At 39.4% G+C, this 19,565-nt stretch overlaps 1 protein-coding gene across 14 annotated transcripts in view; it reads left to right on the forward strand.

Annotated features, from left to right (window-relative positions):
- MLLT10 (MLLT10 histone lysine methyltransferase DOT1L cofactor) overlaps window positions 1–19,565 on the forward strand; it is a 242,357-nt gene that overhangs the window by 1,168 nt on the left and 221,624 nt on the right. For 12 of the 14 annotated variants that reach the window (XM_011226891.3, XM_011226885.3, XM_011226879.3 and 9 more), the window contains exon 3: window positions 2,968–3,047. In XM_011226891.3, the coding sequence (XP_011225193.1) occupies window positions 2,968–3,047 (80 nt within the window). Of the gene's footprint in view, window positions 1–25; window positions 480–2,967; window positions 3,048–19,565 lie in introns of those variants that run through there. The other 2 variants (XM_034644095.1, XM_034644092.1) reach the window with 1 other exon arrangement.

Consider the following 19,565-nt stretch of genomic DNA (forward strand, 5'->3'; position numbering starts at 1 on the left):
TGGGTGGGTGTGCGCCCTTCGGGGGAGTCACGGTGGCCGTGGGTTTGGGTTTGGGATCTTGGGGGCCCCTCCCACTTCGCTAGCTGCACCCGTCTGCCGCAGTGTGTCTGGAGACTTCTGCGGTATGGAGTCAGGCTCGGGAATGCCACTCGCTGCGCCGGGGCGGGTCGCGGAGGCAGAGGGCTTGCCTGGGCGCTTTAGATTAGGGAGGGGAGGCGCCGCTGCTGCACCCCAAGTTTTCTGGCGGGGACCCTGCTCCTGCGGACTGGGAGCTTCCTGCGGAGAAGACGGTGGCCTTCCGCCGCCACGGTTGTGCTGCTGCAGGAGTGGCTTGGCTGAGCTGCCCGGGGCTGGTGGATGAGGCTGTTGAGGCTGCATCTGGCCACTTCCTCAGCTTAAGTGACTGAAGAGAAGAGGAGGTGGTGGTGCGGCCAGTGACTTGGGGAGCATCTTAGCTTATTTCTGGGTGTTTCCATTCGGTGAGTTTTTTGGATATTACAAAAAAGACACGAGTAAGAGTTTTCTGGCCATTAAAGTTTCTCACTTTTTCTATTTCATGTGGTAAGGAGACAACCTAGATAATTTTTGGGTGGCTCTTCTACTCTCCCTGTTACTCACCAACCCGCCCTGCTTCCCATTTCTCAATTTGGCATTGAGTGATGCACATATTTAGTAGTGTATTGGAAAGGATACTATCAAATGAGACGAAGCTTGAACATAAGGGGCTAAAGTGCATTCTTTATAGAATGAAATCTCAGAATGGGTAAGGGAGACTTAGGAGATAGTGAATTACCAGAGTGCAGTTATTCTCATTTGTTTTTTGACGAACACCAAAGCTGCACACCTTTTAAGGAGTGAGAACAGTGTGTGTTGATACTGAATTTTAAGGTATTAGACCTGATACATAGAGTTTCTATCACAATGTTCATTGGCATTTGTGGAGGTATTTCTTAGGAATTGGATTCTAAGTTTGAATAAGTAAGGTCATCTCCTAGTATAGAAAACATTAATTTAAGCTTTAAGTTTTCCTGTCGAGAAGTAGTACTTCTGGGTTAAAATAAAAGTTTTTGGACATTGATGCAGTGTTTCTTGACCGATAGGACATTTTTACACTGACGTATTTACAAATTTTAAAAGGAATTACGACTTGGTTTTAAAAAATTTGTGCTTTATATTCTTTTAGTGTTTTCCAATATTTAAGATATTTCAGGATTCCTCTGAGCAAGCTCATGCAAAACCATCAGTTGATTATTAGTGTTCTAGGTTTTGGGGAACATTTCAGCTTTGAATTAGTTAAATATCAATTTTTTTTTTTTAAACTAGAGTGAGATTTACATCTACTAAAATTGCTTGTTGGAACATTCACATCATATTTTTAGAAATAAATTTATGCTTTTTAAAATAATGGCTTTATTGAGATGTGATTTATATACCATACAGTTCACCCACTTAAAGTGTACAGTCTACTGGTTTTAGTACATTCACATAGTTTTGCATCTAATTGCCACACAATTCTAGAATATTGTTTTTTCTTTCTTTCTTTTTTAAGATGGGGGAGGACAGAGGGGGAGAGAATCCTAAGCAGACTCCATGCCCAGCACCGAGCAGGTGGCAAGACTCAGTCTCATAACCCTGAGATCATGACCTGAGCCAAAATCAAGAATCAGACTCCTAACCAACTGATCCACTCCTGTGCCCCAATTTTAGAGCATTCTCAATAACCCAACAAGAAACCTTGGACCCGTTAACAGTTACTCTCCATTTCTCCCCAACTCTCTCAGCACTAGGCAGCCACTAGTGTACTTTCTGTCTATTAATTTGCTTATTCTGGATAATTGATACAAATGGAAGCATGTCACATTTAAGAATACATTTCATTTTCTTTTCTGCAATATTTGCTCATTTTGACGGTGATTTGGAAATATTTTCCGACTTATCTAAAATGTTTGCTATTTAAATTGCAGGATATAGGAATGAATGAATTTCTGAGTTATTCTTTGTAAAAAATCTGTGTGTTAAATTTTACTCAATATTCTTCCTATCAAAAAACAAGTATAATTTATACTTATTTAAAATAACAAAAGGCTGGTCTTTTAATGTTTTTGTTTTTTTTTATTTTTATTTTTATTTTTTATTTTTTTTTATTTATTCGACAGAGATAGAGACAACCAGCGAGAGANAAGTTTGCTATTTAAATTGCAGGATATAGGAATGAATGAATTTCTGAGTTATTCTTTGTAAAAAATCTGTGTGTTAAATTTTACTCAATATTCTTCCTATCAAAAAACAAGTATAATTTATACTTATTTAAAATAACAAAAGGCTGGTCTTTTAATGTTTTTGTTTTTTTTTATTTTTATTTTTATTTTTTATTTTTTTTTATTTATTCGACAGAGATAGAGACAACCAGCGAGAGAGGGAACACAAGCAGGGGGAGTGGGAGAGGAAGGAGCAGGCTCATAGCGGAAGACTGATGTGGGGCTCGATCCCATAATGCCGGGATCATGCCCTGAGCCGAAGGCAGACGCTTAACCGCTGTGCCACCCAGGTGCCCCTGGTCTTTTAATGTTTTTATTAAAATGTCCTACAGGAGTGCCTGGGTAGCTCAGTTGGTTAAGCATTTGCCTTCGGCTCAGGTCATGATCCCATGGTCCTGGGATCGAGCCCCATGTTGAGCTCCCTGCTCAGCGGGGAGCCTGCTTCGCCCTCTCCCCACTGCTCCTCTTCTCTATCTCCCTTTCTCAAATAAGTAAATGAAATGTTAAAAAGAAAAACCCCAAAATGTCATAAAATTTTTATTAGGTGGTAACGTGGTAAATAAAAATATAAAATGTTTTCATTTTTTGCAAAACGGGTATTTTTATGTGAGTAGTCTGAAGTAATTATTTTAAGAGGGCTTTGGAAGGGTATTTGATTTTCCATAATTTAAAAATTTTTAACATTTTAAAATCTTTTATTTCCCAATAGCTTGCTATGGCATTGTTCAAGTACCCACTGGACCATGGTTTTGCAGGAAATGTGAATCTCAGGAGAGAGCAGCCAGAGTGGTAAGAACTGTTTATCAAAAACATTAAAATCCTTCAATGAGTAGCTTAGGACGCTACACACTTATGTTTCAGTTTGAAGGGTTTTCAGTCTTTTTGTTCAAAGATTGAATTTGGGCCAAATATTGACTTAACAGTTTTAAATCAATTTTATAAACTGAAAAACAAATTGAACCACATAAGTATATGGTGAGGGATACTTTGAATGGATAAAACATAAAGTTGTATTTGGGCTTTAGCTCTGCCTACCGTTTGTTTTAAAGAGTTAAATTGGCAGTAGAACATGAGGAAGTAAGGGGGATAATTCTGCTAGGTTTTGTTTAATGAATAAAAAAACAAGAGTTTAACCACTATATTCTTTTTACTGCATCTGTACATGTATAGTTTAACTTTGAATGCTCAGTATTTTCAGACATTCAGTCCTTTTAGCAAGGCAACATAGAAATTTTCTTTTTTTGCTTGGCTGGCTACCTTTCTGAACACTTCTGTAAACTTCTTGTAGTCATGAGGGAGATGTATTTGTTCTTTGTGGCCCAAAGCGTTTTTTTCAATTGAACTTCTGGAAATACCAGGGAGAAATAGATTTAATCTTTATTAATCATAGAGAAGTATTATCATTTGCAATGTAATAGTTCCTTCTTTTTGGTGTTGACTAGAGAATTTCACAGAGTTAGAAAACAAACCTTTCAACTTCTACCTACATATGTAGCATGGAAGCTTTTATCTTTGTCTAGGCAATTTTTGATTGGAAATAATGGTTGAGTAGCCTATCTAGGATTGTGAGACTCGAGCAGTATTCTGTTCATGTGTTTCATCTGTGTGTGAGAATGCACTGTAGCAGAATTACAGCTATCCTAGCATTACAATAATGAGAAGTAGTAAGTAGAGGATGGAATCAATAATACAAACTTCAGGGCTTGATGTATGCATAGGTCCTTTTTGTTTTTTCCTCTTTGTAGCATGTTATGGTTTTGGAGTTGATGGGTTACCAAACCAAGGAACTTATGCCTTAATTCGTTAGTAAACACTGATTGTAAGGTGAGGCTGTTCCAGTGGGTGTCAAAATAGATTCAAAGCCAGAGAAAGATTAGAAAATAGGAAGGTGAATATCAAGAGGGAAGATAAAGAGGTCTGTGAGTAGGGTGTGGTAGAATGCCAGTATTATTTGCCTTAAATGCCACTTGTTGCCTGTTTTTAATTCCTTTTTTCTTTCTGAGGGTATGGTCAAGATACCAAGGTGAATTGAGGTAGTTATCTTACAAGGTATATTGAAGAACACATTTTATTTTGGCTTTATTTCTTAGGGTATGGGGGCCATTTGAGGTTTTTTTTTTTTGAAGATTTTATTTATTTATTTGACAGCAGAAGCTGGAGAGGGAGAAGCAGGCTCCCCACTAAGCAGGGAGCCTGATGCGGGGCTCAGTCCCAGGACCCTGGGATCATGACCTGAGCTGAAGGCAGGCACTTAACTGAGCCACCCAGGTGCCCCCCATTTGAGGTTTTATTTTATTTTATATTATTTTTTTAAGATTTTATTTATTTGATAGAGACAGCAAGAGAGGTAACACAAGCAAGGGGAGTGTGAGAGGGAGAAGCAGGCTTCCCGCCGAGCAGGGAGCCCGATATGGGCTTGATCCCAGGACCCTGGGATCATGACCTGAGCCGAAGGCAGACGCTTAACGGACTGAGGCACCCAAGCATCCCAAAAAGATTTTATTTTTAAGTAATATCTACACAGAGCAGAGGCTTGAACCCATAACCCTGAGTTCAAGAGCCTCACCCTCTACTGGTTGAGTCAGTCAGGCACCTCAAGGGCATTTTAATATAAGGATATGGGAGCCAAGAAGTCTTTAACATGGAAATGTATTCATGACTTAGAAAGGGAAATGAATTAATCTTTTTTTTACAGATTTATTTATTAGGGCATCCGGGTAGCTCAGTTGGTTAAGTGTCTGCCTTTGGCTTGGGTCATGATCTCAGGGTCCTGGGATAGAGCCCCACATTGGGTGCTGTGCTCAGCAGGGAGTCGGCTTCTCCCTCTCTCTCTTTTTCAAATAAATCTTTTTTTTTAAAAAAAAGATATATTTATTTATTTTAGACAGTCCAAGAGCCTGAGCTGGGGGAGGGGCTGAGGAAGAGAATCTTTCAAGCAGACTTCCCACTGATCGAGGAGCCAGCGGGGGGCTCTGTTCCACAGCCCATGAGATTACGAATTGAGCTGAAACCAAGAGTCAGACACTTAACTAACTGAGCCACCCAGGTACCCCAGATTTGTCTTACTTTTAAAGTAAATCCTTCCCTTTTGGTAATTATTATTTTGTTTATTTTAAAAATAATTTCTATGCCAGGGTGGGGCTCGAACTCACAACCCTGAGATCTCTACTGACTGAGTCAGCCAGGCACCCCAGGAATTGAATTAGTTTTAATCTTATTTCTGCTTTTATTTGTGTGTCTGCTTTATTCTTTTCCTCTCTGAAGATTGTCTCTGCTACTGACTGTTCACTGTCAATTCTATGTTAAATGTTCTGTAATAATTATCTGGTTTAATCATCTTATCAAACCTTTGAGGCATTTTGTTTTTCTCATTTTATGGATAAGGACATCATAGTTAAGAGAAATGCATATCTAGTTGGAGGCTGGGCTATGATTAAGCTCTCAACCATTATGTTTGGTATTGCCTCCTGTGGTGAAAGTGGCCATACTTCAACTCCTGATATTTTCTATTTCCTGTCTCAAGAGACTAAATCTCACTCTGAGTCTCATGTTCCTTTGGGTTAAAAAAAAAACAACAAAAACCAAAAACTGGGTTGGCTTCAGTAAGGTGCCTAGCTCTGGATCAACTAACCATGGCTGGACAGTAGGGTTGCTTAGACACAGAGAGATGTCTGTGGGTTTGGGATAGCTCACTTCTCAGAGAAGGGATTTATTAGCTGATAGTACCTTGGCAGAATAATAAAGTTGTAATTTCAGACAAGTAGTTTGGAGTATATAGAATGGTTTTGAAGAGGGAGGTTAGAAACGGAAAGACTTAGGATATTACACTAAAAATGTGAGAGTAGAAAGGAAGGGAGGGAGCGTTTTGAAGGATGAAATGACAGAAATGGATATTGGGTAAAGGAAAGGGAATAATCAGAGACAGTTCTTAGTATCAAGGTTAATCACTGGAGTTGTGATACCATTAATAGTCATAGAGTAATGGTAATAGAGAAAGGACAGCAAATTTGAAGAATAAGGAAAGTTCTGTTTTGCATATGTTGGTTTTGATGATGCTAGGAGTTTTCATTGGAAATTTAGGATTAAAGGAATGGAGTCAAGTTAGAGTTGGAGATGCATAGAAGGAAGACTGGAAACCAAGTGATTGATATATATATGTATACTTTTTTTTTTTTTTCCGGAGAAAAGAAAACTGAAGACAGCTGTGGCGAATATCCATATTTGGGGAGAGTAAGAGAACAAGTTACCAAGGATGGAAACTGAACTGTCAGGAAAGGAGAACTTGCAGTAGTAACAGACAGTTGGTTTCTCAAAAAAGAATAGTTGATAGCAGCATCACTGTAAGGATGCTGAGGAACTGAGAAAAGTTTCTGAGACCACAGTTGTAGTTCCTTCGTTTGGGCAGAACTCTCATTACAGGGTACTGGAGAGAATAGAGATTGCAGGATTAGGCTGAATATTGAAAAAGTAAGGAAAGAGGGAAAGTAAAAGAGATCTAATTTTGTTGGTTTTTAAGGGAAACTCTTTGTAGTTAGGCATTCATTGTTGAAAAAAAGCGCTTGATGGGGCACCTGGGTGGCTCAGATGATTTGAGTATCTGCCTTTGGCTCTGGTCATGATCCCATGGTCCTGGGATCCAGCCCCGCATCAGGCTCACTGCTCGGGCGGGAAGCCTGCTTCTCCCTCTCCTTCTGCTCCCCCTGCTTGTGTTCTCTTGTGCTCTCTGTCAAAAAAATAAATAAAATCTTAAAAAAAAAAAAACCAAAAACATTTGAATTGCTTTATTTACCTCAAGTAAACATGTATTTTTGCTGAAGATTTTTTCTTTAAAGATTTTATTCATTTGAGAGAGTGAAAGAGAGGGAGAGAGCACACAAGTAGGGGGAGAGAGAGAGGGAGAACCAGATGTGGCGCTCAATCCCAGGACCTGGAGATCATGATCTGAGCTGAAGGCAGGTGCTTAACCGTCTGAGCCACCCATGCTCCCGATGCTGAAGATTTTTGATTGGGCTTAACACTGTTTAGTGACCACTGTCTGGTGGTTAGAGGTTAAAACTCTCATGACTATTTTGTATTTAATGGGTATTTGTTCTTAATTACCACAGGCTGAAGAGACTTATTGGAAATGTTATATATTTATATACTTTTAAGGGGTGAAGAGGATATGTTAGATTTTAAATATTCTACTTTGAAAACATGGTGAGAGTGGATTGTGCAAAAAAATTAAATGGCAAAAGCCCATTAAGAATTTGCATTATATATTTTTATTTTTTTAAAGATTTTATTTATTTGACAGAGAGAGAGACAGCGAGAGAGGGAACACAAGCAGGGGAAGTGGGAGAGGGAGAAGCAGGCTTCCCGCTGAGCAGGGAGCCGGATGTGGGGCTGGATCCCAGGACCCTGGGATCATGACCTGAGCTGAAGGCAGACGCTTAATGACTGAGCCACCCAGGTGCCCCAAGAATTCGCTTTATTTATTTATTTATTAAAAAAAATTTTTTTTTAAAGATTTTATTTATTTGCAGACAGACAGCCAGTGACAGAGGGAACACAAGCAGGGGGAGTGGGAGAGGAAGAAGCAGGCTCCTAGCGGAGCAGTGAGCCCAATGCGGGGCTCGATCCCAGGATCCTGGGATCAGGCCCTGAGCCGAAGGCAGACATTTAACAACTGAGCCACCCAGGCGCCCCGGAATTTGCATTATTTAGGTATTGCTATCTAGCTCTAAATGAAAAGACCATTTCTACAGGAAGTGACATGTAACTTTTTCTTACTGTTCTCTTTTTATTGTAGTTCTTCCTCACTTCTTTTTTTTTTTTTTTTAAAGATTTTATTTATTTATTCGACAGAGATAGAGACAGCCAGCGAGAGAGGGAACACAAGCAGGGGGAGTGGGAGAGGGAGAAGCAGGCTCATAGCGGAGGAGCCTGATGTGGGGCTCAATCCCATAACGCTGGGATCACGCCCTGAGCCGAAGGCAGACGCTTAACCGCTGTGCCACCCAGGCGCCCCTTCTTCCTCACTTCTTAACATTGTTGGGAAAGAACTGCTGGATGGAATGTAAATCAAGATTTTAGGAATTGACCTAGGGTTGCACATTTTATTTTAATTTTAAAGATTTTGTTTGACAGCGAGAGAGTACACAGGTAGGGGGCGTGGCAGGCAGAAGGAGAGGTTGAAGCCGGCTCCCTACAGATCAAGGAGCTTGATCCTGGGACCCCCCTGGGATCATGACCTGAGCTGAAGGCAGACGCTTAACTGACTGAGCCACCCAGGCACCTCCACACATTTATTCTTTAATTTTTGCTTAATGAAGATACATAATACAAAAAAAATTACTATGAATCTATAAAACTATCTGAACTATATACTTTATTATGTATTTACATTTAATTTTATTTAGTAAAATTAATGTATATTTGTCATAAATAGGTATGAATATACAACATAAAATAAATATTCCCCACCCAGAATGAACTATGGTGGATTCTTTTTTTTCTCCCCCCAAAGATTTTATTTATTTATTTGACAGAGAGACAGTGAGAGAGGGAACACAAGCAGGGGGAGTGGGAGAGGGAGAAGCGTGGTTCCTGCCCAGCAGGGAACTTGATCAGGGGATCATGACCTGAGCGGAAGGCAGGCACTTAACAATTAAGCCACCCAGGTGCCCTAAGGTGGATTCTTCATATTTTCCCCAAATCTTGCTGCCGCCTTAAAATAACAAATAAAAAAATTAAGTTGAAATGCTTTTTGTACTCTTCCCCAGTCTGAGTCATCCATTATCTTTTTAGTGTCTGTTGGGATCATTTCTCTTTTTTCTTTCCAGTTTCATTGGGATATAATTGACCTGTAATGTTGTATTGATTTAAAGTATACAATGTATTGATTATATATATGTATATATATATATATATAGCAAAATGATTACTACAGTGAGTTTAGCTAACATCCATTCTCACATAGTTGCAAATTTTTTTTTTTTTAAGATTTTATTTATATATTTGAGAGAGAGAGAGGGGAAGAGTGCAGGAATGGGATGGGGTGTGTTGGGTGGGTGGGGAAGTGGGTCAGAGGGAGAGGGAGAAGCATGCTCCCTCCAGAGCAGGGAGCCTGACATGGGGCTTGATCCCAGGACCCTGGGATCATGACCTGAGCCAGAGGCGGATGCTTAACCACTGAGCCACCCAGGCGCCCCTTCAATTTTCTTTTCTTTTGATGAGAACTGTTAAGATATATTCTTGAGGGGGAGCCTGGGTGGCTCAGTCATTAATCATCTGCGTTCAGCTCAGGTCATGATCCCAGTGTTCTGGGATCGAATCCCGCATTGGGCTCCCTGCTCAGCGGGAAGCCTGCTTCTCCCTCTCCCACTCCCCCTGCTTGTGTTCCCTTTCTCGCTGCCTCTCTCTCTGTCAAATAAATAAAAATCTTTTTTTTTTTTAAGATTTATTTATTTGACAGAGAGAGGTAGCCAGGGAGAGAGGGAACACAAGCAGGGGGAGTGGGAGAGGAAGAAGCAGGCTCCTAGCGGAGAAGCCTGATGTGGGGCTTGATCCCAGAACGCTGGGATCACGCCCTGAGCAGAAGGCAGACGCTTAACGACTGCGCCACCCAGGCGCCCCAAATAAATAAAAATCTTAAAAAAAAAAAATTTATTCTTGAGGCACCTGGTTGGTTCAGTTGGTAGAGCATAGGATTCTTAATCTCAGGGTTGTGAATTCAAGCCCCATGTTGGGTGTAAAGCTTACTCAAACACATACACACACACACACACACAACTTAAAAAAGATTTACTCTTAGCAGCTTTCATATATACAATACAGTATTGTTAATATAGTCACCATGTTAATTATAGTCACCATTATAGCCCATTCCCAGAATTTACTGTATAACTGGAAGTTTTTACTTTTGATCGACAACTTCACCGTTTTTCCCACCAACCATCCACTGCCTTTGGCAACGGCCACTCTGTTCTCTGTTTCTATGAGACTGGTTCTCTTAGATTACATATGTAAGTGAGGTCATATAGTACAGATGTTCCCTGACTTAGGAGTTTTTGATTTTACAGTGGTGTGAAAGCAGTATGTATTCAGTAGAAACCGTACTTCAAATCTTGTATTTTGATCTTTTCCCAAACTAGTGATATGCAGCATAATACACTTGTGATGACGGGCTGCAGCAGCAGCAGCTATCCCAATGCTGCCAGTCAGCTGCCGACTCATCCAGGAGGGCAAACAACAGATACACTTAGAACCATTCTCTACCCTTACAAGCACTCTGTTTTGCATTTTCAGTGCAGGAAATTACATAAGATATTTAACACTTTATTATAAAATAAGCTCCATGTTAAGATGATTTTGCTCAGCTGTAAGCTAATGCATGTGTTGTGAGCACGTTTCACACTCGGCTAGGCTATAATATTTGATAGGTTAGGTGTATTATATGCATTTTTAACTTACGATATTTTCAACTTGCGGGTTTATTGGGACATAACTCCATTGTATATTGAGGAAGATCTGTATTTGTCTGTCTGATTTGTTTCACTTAGCACAGTGCCCTCCAACTGTGTTATTGCTAACAGCATGATTTCCTTCTTTTTTATGGCCAAATAATATTCCTGTGTGTATCTCACTGTCTGTGTTTTAATATTTATACTGATGTATGTATTCATAAATATCAGTGTTATTTTATAGGAATGATGTCATATTGTATATATGTTCTGCAACTTGTGGCATAGCTGCATTTAATACATAGTTCATTGTTTTTGTCTGCTTTTTAGTGTTTTGTCACAGAATGTACCACAGTTTATTTAATTTCCTTTTTGAATTTTTGTCTTTAATTTCCTTATTGATTGTCATTTAGGTTCCTGATTTTTCACAATCACAAATAGTGCTGCAGTGAACATATTTGTAGACATAGTGAAGCTTGGTGTTTTTATTTACTTTTTTAGAGAGATAGTGGGAGAGGGGTAGGAGAGGGAGAGAGAGAGAATTTTAAACAGGCTCCATGCCCAGTGCAGAGCCCGATGGTGGGACTCGATTTCACAATCCTGAGATCATTACCTGAGCTGAAATCAAATTAGGAGTCAGATGCTTAACCAACTGAGCCACCCAGGTGCTCACAAAGCTTGGTGTTTTTAAAAAATATAGTCTGAGAGTCTGTATTAATAGGCAGGTTTTAATTTGTTTACATTTATAGTAGTGACTGGTATATTTGGGCTTATTTCAAAAATTTTATTATTTGTCTTCTATTTACCATACCTTTTTTCTCTTTTCCTTCAATTAGAGTGATTGAATGTTCTTTATTCCTTTTCTTTCTTTAAACACTTTAAAAAAATTATTTATTTATTTGAGAGAGAGTGAGAGAGAGCACAAGTGGGGTGAGGGGCAGAGGGAGAAAAAGACTCCCTGCTGAGCCTCCATCCCGAGACTCAGGAATCATGACCTGAGCCAAAGGCAGATGCTTAACCAACTGAGCCACCCAGGTGCCATTTGGAGAGAATGTATTCTATTTCTTTTCTTTTAGTGATTGCCCTAAAATTTGAATGTGCATACTTTATATTTTCAATGAGTCAAAATGTAATACAACCCAAGATCTCAGGATGCCTTGTATTCCCCCTTTCTCTCACAAAATCTGTGTTATTGTTGTCTGTATTTTAATTCCACCTTATTTATTTGTTTGTTTGAATGGGGAGAGTGAGAGGGAGAGAATCCCAGGTAGGCTCCTTGCCCAGCGTGAAGCAAATGTGGGGCTTGATCTCACAACCCTAAAATCGTGACCTGAGGTGAAATCAAGAGTTGGACGCTTAACTGACTGAGCCATTCAGGTGCCCCAAATTCCACCTTACTTTTAATCTCCCTGGTTAGTAGTTGTGGTTTTTAAAAAATTTTTTAAATTTACTTATTTTTTTTTTAAATAAGCTCTGCGTGCAGCATGGGGCTTGTACTTAGAACCCTGAGGTCATGAGTTGCATGCTTTACTGACTGAGCCAGCCAGGTGCCCCAGTTGTTTTTTAATAGATATTTGTAATTTAGACCTAACGTTACTGAAGTTTTGCTCAACTCAGTTTATGGGTTCTTTTCTTTTCTTTCTTTCTTTCTTTCTCCTTTTCTTTTCTTTCTTTCTTTCTTTCTTTTCTTTCTCTTTCTCTTTCTTTTCTCTTTCTTTTCTCTTTCTTTTCNTTCTCCTTTTCTTTTCTTTTCTTTCTTTCTTTTCTTTCTCTTTCTCTTTCTTTTCTCTTTCTTTTCTTTTCTTTTCTTTTCTTTTCTTTTCTTTTCTTTTCTTTTCTTTTCTTTTCNCCTTTTCTTTTCTTTCTTTCTTTCTTTCTTTTCTTTCTCTTTCTCTTTCTTTTCTCTTTCTTTTCTCTTTCTTTTCTTTTCTTTTCTTTTCTTTTCTTTTCTTTTCTTTTCTTTTCTTTCTTTCCCTCCCTTCCCTCCCTCCCTCCCTCTCATAGTTCTAGGGTTCCCCTCTGGAGTCTTTGCCTAGTAAGTAGTAAGCAAGCTATATTAATCTTTTTATGTCTAAGAATGTTATTAATTTGCTCTCTTCTATGCTAGTTTGAGGTCTAGAGTCATAATTATTTTCCTGTAAGTAAAGATTTTATTCTAATTTGTCTTCTGGTATCTAATTGTAGTAAATAGAAAATCTTATGATATAGTGCTTATCCTGCTTCAGGATTGATTTGCTTTCTCATTCTGTGGACTCAGTGTTTTTTTTTTCATCTTGGAAAATTTTCTGCTCTCCAAGTATCACCTCAATTTTTTTCTGGAACTGTTACTTAGATATGTGCTTGGGATTCTTTTTTTTTTTTTTTTTTTTTTTAAANTTTTAAAGATTTTATTTATTTATTTGAGAGAGAGAGAAAGCCAGCAAGAGAGGGAACGCAAGCAGGGGGAGTGGGAGAGGAAGAAGCAGGCTCCCAGCAGAAGAGCCTGATGCGGGGCTCGATCCCATAATGCTGGGATCACGCCCTGAGCCGAAGGCAGACGCTTAACGAGTGAGCCACGCAGGCGCCCCTGTGCTTGGGATTCTTGTTCTTTTCTTTATGTTTCTTATTATTTTTAAACATTTTAAAGATTTTATTTATTTATTTGAAAGGGAGAGATAGCGTGCGCAGGGAGAGAGCCCCCTTCATGTCTTTTAATTTCTCTTTCATATTTTCTATTTTCTCTCTTCATTATGGGTAATCTCTTTAGCTCTGTCTTTAAATTTATGCTTATTGTTAACCCAATCAGTGAATTTCTTTTCTGAGTAAATCATATCTACAATTCCTATTTTATTTTTTAATTTGCTTTTTTTTCATAATATTTTGCTGTTACTGCCTTATGGATGATATTCCTTTATTATTTGAACATTTAAAACATACTTATTTTAGGGGCACTTGGCTGGGTCACTTGGTGGATTGCGTGACTCTTGATCTCACAGTCGTGAGTTCAAGTCCCACATTGGACATAGAGCTTACTAAAAAAAAACTTATTTTAATACTTACCAGGGATTTTGGAATTTTTTCATTTGTTTATGTTTGTTAAGTCTGGTGGTAGACATCTTCATATTCTTTGTAATTTTTGGTTGTGAGCTAATTCTCAGGAGTTATTGTCTTCTGTGGATTCCTGTTCCTCTAGGAACACAGTGAAGATGTTCCTGTGGGGGGGTCTGTGCATTTGCTGCCTCTGAAGAACCATGTTTGCCCCCTAACAAAGACCAGATTACAGTAGCTTCTGCAGATTAGGAATTTGCAAATTTACAAATTCTTTAATCTAAAAGGAGTTCAAAAGTCCTTTTAAAGCTTTTTTGACAACTGTGACATCATTAGGGGTCAGGCTTTTTTGTCCTCCAACCTTAGCACATGGTTTTCATTTTCAGGATTGTCCCACAGTTAGAGCATGGCAGCTGGAACTGCAGTCATCGTGACCTGCAGAAGAAGTTCCAGGCAGAAGGGGGGGGAATGGTAAAGTTAAAAGTGGTTTTCCTCCCAGCTGACTTCTTCTCTTATGTTTTCCTGAACTCCCAGTCAACGAATTATGGTTAATTTTACTGACTTTAAATTGTTAGATTTCAAAATATGGGTCAGTTGAAGAACTGAATAAAATTGGCATTTTGTTAGGAGGGAGGAACGGTAGAATGGTTTTGGGGTTAGTAACCGCAGACTCTGTCAGAGTTTGTGTAATGGAGTTCACTGCTCCAGACTAATTTTTAAGTTTGTTTTTTTGACTGGAATCTGGTACACTTTAGATGATGGATTTTGGGCCCCACACACTCTCAGCATAGGCTTGAGTTTCTGGTTTTTCTAGAGTGACCCCTATGCTCATGTCCAGAACCAACATCTCACTTCAGTGCCCCTTCTCTAGTCTTATTGGTCTAGGTAATGTTTTTCTAGGATAGATTCCCCTTTGGTTGTGTAATAGGCCCTTAGTAGCTCCTGTCCTTATGCAGAGAACCCAGTTAGAACTTTGTGTGTGTGTGTCTAGGGTCTGTGCTAGAGTCATAGTCAATTCCAATCTCTAGGGTATCTATATTAGATCTGATATCTTCATTGACTGCCTCAGCTTCAACTCATGTTCATTTTTTTAGCTTTTTAAAATTTCTGCTACCTGGAGATTAACCTTTATCTACATAATTAAAAATTGTTTTCAGATTTATTTATCTTTGATTTCTGAGTTCAGGAAGGCAGTTACAGTTTTAAAATTTCATATATAACTAATTTGTGTACAAGCTGTTTAGCTTGTATACTTTAAATAGAACTTCAGAGTTAAACATCTGCTAGCATTTTTTCTCCTGTTGCTGATTCATATCTAATATTTGCCTTTGTAGCTTTAAAAGAGGTGCTTTTAGAAAGTTAACAGATTTAGTGCTTACCACCATAGACAAAATAGTAAATGGCCAATTTCTGTTGTCTCTTGATTCTTCTTTTACTGTGAGAAAAGCCTAGTATAATGTCTGATGTGACATAGGTGCTTAATACTTGTTTTATCCTTTTCTAACCTGCCTGTGCAACTACGAAGAGAAATGAAATCATAGGAATATATGGATACCTTGCTCAACATATGGTATCTGTTTATTCCTTTTTTTAGTTTAGATTTTATTTTTAAGATTTAATTTCTGTGTTTATCAGAGTGATAGCTGCATAGTTAGAGTAGGTATTACTGAAAACTTCTCTCACACAAAACAGTACTTTGCTGCTTGACTCTTGAACCCCAAACTCATTCCCCAGAAGGAGCTTCTTTTTTTTTTTTTTTTTTTTTTTAAATTTTTTTTTTATTTATTTGACAGAGAGAGAGACAGCCAGCGAGAGAGGGAACACAAGCAGGGGGAGTGGGAGAGGAAGAAGCAGGCTCATAGCGGAGGAGCCCGATGTGGGGCTCGATCCCAGAGCACCGATCCCAGAGCACTGGGATCACGCCCTGAGCCGAAGGTAGATGCTTAATGACTGCGCCACCCAGGCGCACCCAGAAGGAGTTTCTTTTGATTGCTCCTTCTCGTATGTATAAGGAGCTATTGTTTTCTAAAGTTTATTAAAAATTTTTTAAAAAAGATTTTATCAGAGAGAGCACGTGTGCATAAGTGGGAGGAAGGGGCAGAGGGAGAAGAAGGAAACTCCCTGCTGAGCAGGGAGCCTGCCATGGGCTCCATCCCAGGATCCCGAGATGATGACCTGAGCCTAAGACACTTCAGCTGAGCCAGCCAGGCACCCCTATAAGCAGCATCAGTTTTAATAGTTGCCTTTCAGCATATCACAAATTTTAATTAAGTCAGTGGTGTTAAACAGTAATATATACACTATTATTACTATTTAAATGTTTTATTTGTGAGCCAAAAGTATACTGATTTTTTTTTTTTTAATTTCCCTGGGATTAGTAATCTTTTTGTATTTTCAGTTTCCTTATATTCTTTTTTTTTAAATACTTAAAAAAAATCTTATTGTATTTTTTTTTAAGACTTTGTCAAAGAGACAGAGAAAGAGAGTGAGCACAAGCAGGGGGAGTGGCAGGCAGAGGGAGAAGCAGGCTTCCCGCTGAGCAAGGAGCCCAGTGAGGGACTTGATCCCCAGCCCTGGGATCATGACTTGAGCCAAAGGCAGACGCTTAACTGAATGAGCTACCTAGGTGTCCTCTTATATTCTTTAAGGCTGAATCTTTGTATATCCTCTAGTTACTTCTTCATATAATCTTCCAAATGATTAATGAATCAGGTAGTCTATTAATAAAATTTTCCATGAATTCACTTTTCCTTTTCCTCTCTCTCTCCTCCCTTTTTTCTCCTCCTCTCTTTCCATCTTCTTCCCCTCTCCTTCTCTCCTTCCCTCTTCCTCCCTCTTCTTTCTCTTTCCCTCCTCCTCCTCTTCTGCCTCTCCTTTTCCCTCTTCTGCCCCCTCTCCCTCCTCTTCAATTTTTCCCTCTTCCTCCTTTTTTTTTTTTTTTTTAAGCTAGTACACCTTCTGGGTACCATCTCCCTGCTGTCATCTGGGCTGATTTCTCTTTATGCCTGGATCTTTCCTTCACTGTCATCTTGGGAATTTCTTTTCTTTTCTTTTTAAAATATTTTTATTTATTTATTTGACAGAGAGAGAGACAGCCAGCGAGAGAGGGAACACAAGCAGGGGGAGTGGGAGAGGAAGAAGCAGGCTCATAGCGGAAGAGCCTGATGTGGGGCTCTATCCCATAACGCCGGGATCACGCCCTGAGCCAAAGGCAGACGCTTAACCGCTGTGCCACCCAGACGCCCCTTCCCCCCACTTTCTGAGGCACTTCCTTACTTTGTGTTCTAATCCTGCACCTAAATTTCTAAAGTCTGTTATACTTTTACTTTCCAAGGGCTCTTTCATACTCTCTGTTCTTTATTTTTTTCCTTCCGTTTTTATTTCTTGGATGCATATCTTTTTTTCTTTTTTAATTGAAGTGTAATTGACACATAATGTTACATTAGTTTCAGGTGTACAACATAGTGATTCCACAACTCTCTATGGTATGCTGTGTTCACCACAAGTATAGCTATCGTCTGTCACTGTATAATGCTATTACACAGTCACTGACTGTATTCCTTACGCTGTGCCTTTTCATCCCTGTGAGTCATTCATTCCATAACTGGAAGCCTGAACCTCCCCGCTTCCCCCGCACCCATTTTGCCCATTCCCTCAGGCAGCCACCAGTTTTCTGTATTTATGGGTCTGTTTTTGCTTATTTTCTTTGTTCATTCATTTGTTGTGTTTAGATCCCTTATAAAAACAAAATTATGTGGTATGTGTCTTTCTCTGACTTATTTCACTTAGGATAATACTCTCTAGATCCATCCCTGTTTTTGCAAATGGAAAGATCTCATTCTTTTTTTATGGCTCAGTAATACTTCATTGCGTGTGTGTATGTGTGTGTACGCACACTACATGTTCTTTATTCTTTTATCCATGGACACTTGAGTTGTTTCTATATCTTGGTTATTTATTTATTTATTTTTAAAGATTTTATTTATTTATTTGACAGAGAGAGACAGCCAGCGAGAGAGGGAGTACAAGCAGGGGGAGTGGGAGAGGAATAAGCAGGCTCCTAGCGGAATCCCAGAATGCTGGGATCATGCCCTGAGCCGAAGGCAGACGCTTAATGACTGCGCCACCCAGGCGCCACATATATCTTGGTTATTTTAAATAATGCTGCAATAAACATAAAGGTGCATATTGTTTTCATTTTCTTTTGGTAAGTACTCAGTAGTGGAATTATTAAATAATCTACTAATCTATTTTTAAAAAATATTTGTTTATTTTGAGAGAGAGAGCACGAGCTCAAGTTGGGGGAGGGGCAAAGGGGGAAAGAGAATCTCAAGCAGATCCCCCGCTGAGTGTGGAGCCTGATGCAAGGTTTGATCTCACAACCTTGATATCGTGACCTGAGCCGAAATCAAGAGTCACACGCCAGGTTCCCCGTGGTAATCTGCTTTTAATTTTCGAGGAACTTCCATTTTGTTTTCCACAATGGCTGTACCAGTTTATTCTAGCAACTGCACGAGTGTTCCCTTTACTCTATATCCTTGCCAGCCCTTGTTATTTCTTGTGTTTTTGATACTAGCCATTCTGACTTTTTAAACATTTTATTCTTAAGTAATCTTTATACCCAATGTGGGGCTTGAACTCATGACTCTGACATCAAGAGTCCCACGTTCCACCAGCTGAGCCACCCACGTGCCCCAGCTCTGCTCTTTTTTTTCCCCCTGCTTACTTTTTTTTTTTAAGATTCTATTTATTTATTCGACAGAGATAGAAACAGCCAGCGAGAGAGGGAACACAAGCAGGGGGAGAGGGAGAGGGAGAGGAAGAAGCAGGCTCACAGTGGAGGAGCCTGATGTGGGGCTCGATCCCATAACTCCGGGATCACGCCCTGAGCCAAAGGCAGACGCTTAACCGCTTAACCGCTGTGCCACCCAGGCGCCCCGACCCCTGCTTACTTTTTAATTGGATATTTTGGTGTTGAGTTGTAGTTCTTTTTTTTTTTAATTTTTGTATATCTTTTTTATTTTTTATTTTTTTAAGTAGGTTCCACACTCATGACTCTGAAATTAAGTGTCACCTACCTACCAGCCAGGTGCTTCTATTCTTTATATATTTTGGATATTAATCCCTTATCTGATACATCATTTGCAGATACTTTCTCCCATTCAGTGGGTTGCCTTTTCATTTTGTTGAGGATTTCCTTTGCTGTGCGAAAGCATTTTATTTTGATGTAGTCCAATGATTTATTTTTGCTTTTGTTTCCCTTGCTTGAGGAGACCTATCTAGAAAAATGCTTCTATGGCTGATGTCAAAGATATTAACTGCCAGTGTTTTCTTCTAAGAGTTTTCTGGTTTCAGGTCTCGCATTTAGGTCTTTNAGAGTGAGCACAAGCAGGGGGAGTGGCAGGCAGAGGGAGAAGCAGGCTTCCCGCTGAGCAAGGAGCCCAGTGAGGGACTTGATCCCCAGCCCTGGGATCATGACTTGAGCCAAAGGCAGACGCTTAACTGAATGAGCTACCTAGGTGTCCTCTTATATTCTTTAAGGCTGAATCTTTGTATATCCTCTAGTTACTTCTTCATATAATCTTCCAAATGATTAATGAATCAGGTAGTCTATTAATAAAATTTTCCATGAATTCACTTTTCCTTTTCCTCTCTCTCTCCTCCCTTTTTTCTCCTCCTCTCTTTCCATCTTCTTCCCCTCTCCTTCTCTCCTTCCCTCTTCCTCCCTCTTCTTTCTCTTTCCCTCCCCCTCCTCTTCTGCCTCTCCTTTTCCCTCTTCTGCCTCCTCTCCCTCCTCTTCAATTTTTCCCTCTTCCTCCTTTTTTTTTTTTTTTTT

The sequence above is a fragment of the Ailuropoda melanoleuca genome, chromosome 15, assembly GCF_002007445.2.
Source record: "Ailuropoda melanoleuca isolate Jingjing chromosome 15, ASM200744v2, whole genome shotgun sequence".
NCBI classification, from domain to species: domain Eukaryota; kingdom Metazoa; phylum Chordata; class Mammalia; order Carnivora; family Ursidae; genus Ailuropoda; species Ailuropoda melanoleuca.